Source organism: Rhincodon typus, chromosome 19 (genome assembly GCF_021869965.1).
Source record: "Rhincodon typus isolate 14 chromosome 19, sRhiTyp1.1, whole genome shotgun sequence".
Taxonomy (NCBI): domain Eukaryota; kingdom Metazoa; phylum Chordata; class Chondrichthyes; order Orectolobiformes; family Rhincodontidae; genus Rhincodon; species Rhincodon typus.
This window is the reverse complement of record NC_063350.1, coordinates 6,934,537-6,941,863: the sequence shown is the minus strand read 5'-3', so window position 1 is coordinate 6,941,863 and position 7,327 is coordinate 6,934,537. Positions and strand designations below refer to the sequence as shown.

The 7,327-nt window shown below is 41.6% G+C and overlaps 1 protein-coding gene across 1 annotated transcript; it reads left to right on the top strand.

Annotated features, from left to right (window-relative positions):
- The first annotated feature begins 957 nt into the window (after nucleotides 1–957).
- LOC109915834 lies at nucleotides 958–6,339 on the top strand. The gene is made up of 4 exons (XM_048608523.1): nucleotides 958–1,230; nucleotides 4,496–4,603; nucleotides 5,785–5,857; nucleotides 6,267–6,339. Exons 1-4 carry the CDS (start codon nucleotides 958–960, stop codon nucleotides 6,308–6,310), a joined length of 498 nt encoding a protein of 165 aa, XP_048464480.1. The 3' UTR covers nucleotides 6,311–6,339.
- Nucleotides 6,340–7,327: the final 988 nt, after the last annotated feature.

Here is a 7,327-nt window from a genome sequence, read left to right as displayed (position 1 = left end):
ATAACCGCATTGACTTGTGATCGAGGAGGCTTCAAGAAATTTGATTGCAACTTTTAAAAGCAGTTTGGAAAGTGATTTGCAGGTGTCCTTTATTGCAAACAGATTGGAATATAGGAGCAAAGAAGTCTTACTGCTATTTTGTCGGGTCTGCTGGCCATACCAGTGCTGGACTGCTATGCCCAATTTTTAAGGAAGGATACACTTGCATTGGAGGCAGAGCATCAGGCATTCAGTAAAATAAAACAAAGAACTGATGCTGGAAATCTGAAACAAAAACAAAAACAAAAATTGCTGGAGAAACTCAGCAAGTCTGGCAGTATCTATGGACCGAAAGCAGAGTTCAATGTTTGGAGTCCTGTGACTCTTCATCAGAGCTGATAGCAGTTTGAAAAAAGTGGTATTTATGCTGGAGACGAGGTTGGAGTGTGGAGCGATATGGTGAGTGGAGAGGTGGAGACCGACCTCACAAACAGCGAGAGAGAGATAGATCTGAAAAGGGTAGGCAAACAAGGGTATTATTAGTGGTAAGCCAGGACAGAACAGAAGCTATGTAATAATGAGGGCTAAGAATAGGAGAGACTAGGTTAACTGTGTGGAAAGCAAGACAGGACCAAGATGTAGCAGTAGGTAAAAATCCTGGAAAGACGGAATCAGACTCTAAAGTTATTGAACTAGATATTGAGTCCTAGAGGCTGCAAGCTCAAGTGAAAGATGAGGTGCTGTTTTTCAAACTTGTGCTGAGCCCCACTAGTGCGCTGCAGCAAGCCTGAGACACAGTTGTTGGCATCAGAACGCAGTGATGTGTTGAAACGCCAGGCAACTGGAAGCTTGGGGTCATTTTTATGGACAAAAGGTAGATGTTCTGCATAGTGATCACTAAGTCTGCATTTCATCTCCCCAGTGTGGAGGAGACCACATTGTGAGCAGCACTACTGATAATATTGCTGCCTTATGACCATGACTGAAGACACAGTAGCTAACTACAAATGGTGCAATGAAGCTACTATGTTTTTGCTTCCACAGATCTACAGAGCAGACTTTGTTATTATAATCACACATCAATTGGATCTCACGTTCCGTCTTGCTTTTTTTCAGCTCCGTGCTGTGTGGCGAAGTGCGGTGATAGGAGTTCGTGCTTCCAAGCCAAATGGCCTCATCTCCTGCAGTGGGCTGCAACGCACTTTACTCAGACCAGGTCTCCCTTGTCGAGCCGTTCACGTTACACCAAATGTAAGTTATAGAAGCAGGGAGAGATCATCTGTGTTCAAATCACGTGGACGCCAGGTGAAGCCTTTATATCTCTTCATCCCCACCTCCTCAACACTGCTTAGCATTTACTGTCTGAAGGATATTCACTGAGCGAGCGAGCAGAAGGTGGTTCGAATAATTTGTGAATTAGGGTGAACTACTCAAATTTATTGCTCTGCTGACCAAGCAGTTTTAGTTATGGTCCGCTGTCCTAAACCTGTTAGGCTCAATTTTCATGTTTTTATTTTAAGAAAATGAACTTGTTCTTTGTTTACATGATTAAGATTTTCGGTTGTGGCAGTTGTTAGTTTGAACTGACACTATTGCTTTGTTCCATGATTTGTCAGTTTGAAATCTCAGCATTGAGTACGTGTTAAGTTTTTTGTTAATTTATTGGTGGGCTGAGGGTGTCATTGGCTAGGCTAGCATTTCTTGCCCATCCCAGAAAGCAGTTGAGAGTCAACCACATTGCTATGGGTCTAGGGTCACATGTGGTCCAGACCAGGTAAGAATGGCATTTTCCTTCCTTAAAGGATATTAGTGAATCAGATGGGCTTTTTCAACAATCGACAATGATTACAGGGTCACCATTAGACTCTGAATTCCAGATTTTTAAAATTTAATTCCAGTTCCACGATTTTCCATGCCAGGATTTGAGGCCAGATACCCAGAACTCAGAGTCTAGGGGAGGTGATGGCCTAGTGGTATTATCGCTGGACGGTTAATCCAGAGACCCAGACAAAGTTCTGGGGACCTGGGTTCAAATCCCGCCATGGCAGATGGTGAAATTTGAATTCAATAAATATCTGGAATTAAGAATCTAAAGGTGACCATGAATTCATTGTCGATTGTTGGAAAAACCCATCTGGTTCACTAACGTCCCTCAGGGAAGGAAACTGCCATCCTTATCTGGTCTGGACTACATGTGACTCCAGTTCCACACCAATGTGGATGACTCTTAACTGCTCTCTGAGCAATTAGGGATGGGTGATAAATGCTGCCTGGCCAGCGATGCCCACATCCCATGAACGAATAAAGGGAAAAAAAATTAACAGCCAAGTCATAATACCACTAGGCGACCACTTCCCTGAAGTTACACGTTTCACCATCTGAAATACTTGAACAAAATTAATAAAGAAGACAGCAGTGGTATTAGAGATAGGAGCTTTTGTCTTCAACAAAATACAGGGCTCTTCTTTAAATTTAAACCTCATGGAATCCCTCAAATTTCAGCACAGAAGCTAGCTATTCTATCCATCACACCTTTATTGTTGCAAGTAACTGTTGACATTAGAGCCTGTCCACATGTGAAACCATTTTCCTGCTCTGTTATCCACTTCATTGACCTTCCATTGTAACTTCTATCCTTAATCCTATCATTTAAGTATGTATAAAACTCTGTTTCTCTTGACCTACCTTACACCATGTCCTGTCATCATCCATTGCTTGCTGACTGACATTGGCTCTCAGTTCAGCTGTTTTAAAATTCTCATGCTTGCTTTCAAGTCTGTCCATAGCCTTGTCAGTCCCTGTTTTTGTAACCTTCTGTAACTCTTGCAGACCTACAATCTACAATCCTCTGATTCCATTCTCTCTCACAGCCTCAACCTCTCCATCATCAGCAAACTTGCTTTCAGCTGCCTGGGTATTAACCTCTGGAACTGCGTCCTGAAATAATACTGCCTCTGCATCTCTTTCCCTCATTCCAGAGCTCTGTAAACTCTGCTTTTTGATTCATCTTTTAAACTTCTTGACCTAACATCTGGCCTGCTGATTTTTTAAAAAATTCATTTGTGGGATGTGGGATGTGGACGTCACTGGCTGATCAGCATTTATTGCCCATCCCTAGTTGCCCTTGAGAAGGTGGTTGTGAGCTGCCTTCTTGAACCGCTGCAGTCCACCTGCTGTGGGTTGACCCACAATGCCATTAGGGAGGGAATTCCAGGATTTTGACCCCGTGTCAGTAAAGGAACAGCGATATATTTCCAAGTCAGGATGATGAGTGGCTTGGAGGGGAACTTGAGGGTGGTGGTATTCCCACATGTCTGCAGCCCTTGTCCTTCGAGATGGAAGTGATCGTGGATTTGGAAGGTGCTGTCTGAGGATCTTTGGTGAACTTCTGCAGTGCATCTCCTAAATGCTGCTACTGAGTGTCGGTGATAGAGGGAGTGGATGTGGTGCCAATCAACTGGGCTGCTTTGTCCTGGATGGTGTCAAGCTTCTTGAATGCTATTGGAGCTGTACCCATCCAGGCAAGTGGGGGTATTCCATCACACTCCTGACTTGTACATGTAGATGGTGGACAGGCTTCAAGGAGTCAGGAGATGAGTTACTTGCTGCATTATTCCTAGCTTCTGACCTGCTCTTGTAGCTACTGTGTTTATGTGGTAAGTCCAGTTGAGTTTCTGGTCAATGATAACCCCCAGGATGTTGATAGTGGGGGAGTCAGTGATGGTAACACCATTGAGTGTCAAGGGGTGGTTGCTAGATTGTCTCTCTTGGTGATGGTCATGGCCTGGCATTTGTGTGGTGCAAATGTCACTTGCCACTTGTCAGCACAAACCTGGATATTGTTCGGATCTTGTTGCGTTTGAACACGGACTGCTTCAGTATCTGAAGAGTGTCACAAATTGTGTTGAACATTGTGCAATCGTCGGCGAACATCCCCATTTCTGACCTTAGGATGGAGGGAAGGTCATTGATGAAGCAGCTGAAGATGATTGGGGATAGGACACTACCCTGAGGAACTCCTGCAGAGATGTCCTGGAGCAGAGATGATTGACCTCCAACAACCACAACCATCTTCCTATGTGTCAAGTATGACTCCAACCAGCGGCACTTTTGCTCGCTGATACCCATTGATTCCAGTTTTGCTAGGGCTCCTTGATACCAAAGGCTGTCACCCTCGCCTCACCTATTTTTTATAATAATGCTCCAGTGATGTATCACTGTTATCACTGAAATTGAAGCATTCAAGAAGGCATTGCATGATTGTTTGGATAAAGATAATGTGCAGGTGTTTGGTGGAAAAGCAGGAAATTTGTACTCTGTAATGATGCCCATGTCTCTACTAGCTTGTGGCATGATTGACCTTATGGTCTCCTTCCGTGCTGTAACTTCTATGATTCTGTGAAGTGTCTCAGGAAGTTTTTGCTACATTAAAGGTACATATAATTTCACATTGCCACTGTTGTATGCAATAGTGTTTGTTTTGTGGCTAACATTTTGTTCTCCCTTTTCATAACAGGTTTCCAATGTAAAAAATCCAGCTCAGCCTGTGGAGGAAGAACTGAGTCCCTTTACCAAACTGATAGAAGCCATGGGATTCACAGGGCCTCTGAAGTACAGCAAATGGGTATTTTCTCTTGAGCTAATGAAAATGGGAATGGGTTCTGTGACGGTAATGTCTCTGTTGGGAAATGGAGCAGTGTCAGTTTACAGTTGCTCAAATAAGGATTCCCAGATCTTTTATAAAACTGAGAAATGCAGATGCTGGAAATCTGAAACAAAAAGAGAGAGTGCTGGAGAAACTCAGCAGGTTTGACAGCATCTGTCAAGAGAGGAAGGGTCACCGGACCCGAAACGTTAACTCTGTTTTCTCATCCACAGATGCTGCCAGACCTGCTGAGCTTTTCCAGCAGCTTTGTTTTTGTTTCTGTCAAGAGAGAAATACGCAACTTTGCAAGTCTGGTTACTCTTACTACATGTGTACGAACTTTATCCTACAATTAGATTGTATTCTGGGAGTGTTTTGTGTTACTGCTCGTTAAGAAAGTATGAAATACTGCATTTGGTTTTGCTGCACAAAGTTGGAAAACAAAAGATGCGTACCATAAAATGTGCAGAAATGTAGAATGTTGCTTAGGATTTCCAACAAGATTTGTGCCCTTATTGGCTAAAGCCTTTTTCTTTATTCATTCATGGGATGTGGACATCACTGGCCAGGCCAGTATTTATTGCCCATCTCTAATTGCTCAGAATTAACCATGTCGGCCAGACTGGGTAAGGATGGCAGATTTCCTTCCCTAAAGGCCTGTAGTGAACCAGATTTTTTTTCTGACAAAAAACACACTTTATGGTCATCATTAGATTCTTAATCCCAATTTTTCTTTTTAATTAAATTCAAATTCCACTATCTGCCATGGTGGAATTTAACCCCAGTCCCCAGGACATTAATAGTCTAGTGATAATACCACTAGACCATCACCTCCCCCTCAGCGGTTTTCAACGAATGTTTTGTTCTTTGTTAAGGAAGGAAAGTATAGCTGGTAATGTTTATGAGTGAGAGCATTTGATATATATCATCCCCCAACTTGAGGGAACAGTTCAAGGTGACAAATGCACCATCAATTAGTTACACAACATTAAGATTTATTTGATTGAGTAATGGTGTAAAAGGTTATTGACATGTTATTAATTTCTCATTTTAATACTTGTTAATTTTGTCATTTATTTCTCCTCTGTTTAGGCTCTTGTGCACTTGCTTTTCTAATTAATTTTCTTCTAAAGTGGTCATTTTCACTTATTTTGTTCCAGAAAATTAAGATTGCTGGCCTGCGCATGTACACCTGCTGTGTGGAGAGGATTGATTATGATGACTTGTTTGAAAGTACGTTCAACCAAGGTTTCTCTGATTTTAAACAGTTTTAATTTTTTTTTAATTTTTAAAAATATCACCCACTGTTCTGAACTGGAGACTGCATTGTGGCAATAAAAACAGAAACTCCTGCAGAAACTCAGCAGATCTGACATCCTTTGTGGTGAAAGAAAGAGTTAGTGTTTCAAATTCAGTATGATTTTTCTTTGGAAAAAGAACAATGGTAGCATTGCATTTTGTTCAAATTAAGTCCAAGCGCAAAGCTTGCACATCACACTAGTGACAGGCTTATTAACAGTTAAATGCAAAATTAAGTTAAGTATATTGTTGAATGGTTTGCAGCCGAATTATACATAAAAAGATGTAAATTGAACCTGGAGTGAGCATCCACTGAATTGGAATTTATTTCCTATGTTTTCAGTCAAGGTTATCAAAGGAAAATGGGAATTGCAGAAGGAACATTGACTTAAAAGGGAGGGAATATTGAAATTGATGCAACAACAAGGCTTCTCAGGTCTTGAGAGGTGTCAAGGCCAGTACGTATACACAAATGTGATTCAACATTTTAACGATGCCCCAAGATTCTACTGTCAGTTGGGTTGGTGTCTACATAGGCTGCTTTATTACAAAACGTCATCAACAGTGGGTTTTAATTGGGGAAAAGTAATTATCAGTAATCACATTCTTTATCATATAAAGTATTCTGTATATTCAACTAATATAGTTCTGGGTCTGCAGAATGGGCGAGGCTACCCTTTGGAAACAAAAGGAGGCTCTGTGATAACTTAATCAAAATCTTCCAAGATTATGAAAAGATAAAAGTGCCCCAGGCGATTTCAGTATGGAGAAGTTTCAGCTCCGTGGGACTTCATTAGAAAAGTAGTTTTGAGAGAATTCAGGCATAACGTCTTCATCCAAAGCTTCCATTGATATCAGATGAGATGATTTGGATGGTTATTAAAGAATGTAAATGAGGCTGCAGAGCCAAACGAGTTTGTTTCTGGAGGGGGTAAGATTTAAACTGTTCGGTACACCGGCAGATCAGGACGTTTGATTCCTGATTTAATCACCTTTTCCTATTTCAAAAGTTTCTTCTGAGACAGACATCCAGCAGAAAGCAGTAGAGCAGCCTAGCGGGCCATTAAAATAAGGTCAGGAAAAGTCACTTAAATTTTCTTTTCCTTTTTTTGGAGTTGCTTTGTAACTTCGAAAGTGTTTAGTTAGACCCCTAAGACTGTGGGTTGAGAGTTCTGAGCTATTGGAATACTATTAGCTCTCCCTTTTGTAAACTTATGTGCACTTGACTTGATTAGGCATAAGATTTAATGATTATAAAATGTTGATCAGTGAACCTGTGATAGTAGGAACTGCCGACGCTGGAGAATCTGAGATAACAAGGTGTAGAGCTGGATGAACACAGCAGGCCAAGCAGCATCAGAGGTGCAGGAAAGCTGACGTTTCGGGTCTGGACCCTTCTTCAGA

Bases quoted from the DNA above. Each gene is read 5' to 3' on its own strand.
- LOC109915834 (XM_048608523.1), top strand. From the start codon at position 958: ATGACTGAAGACACAGTAGCTAACTACAAATGGTGCAATGAAGCTACT. The intron at 4,604-5,784 runs GTATTTTCTCTT...ATTTTGTTCCAG, and splicing joins CTCTGAAGTACAGCAAATGG to AAAATTAAGATTGCTGGCCT. The intron at 5,858-6,266 runs GTACGTTCAACC...CTATGTTTTCAG, and splicing joins TTATGATGACTTGTTTGAAA to TCAAGGTTATCAAAGGAAAA.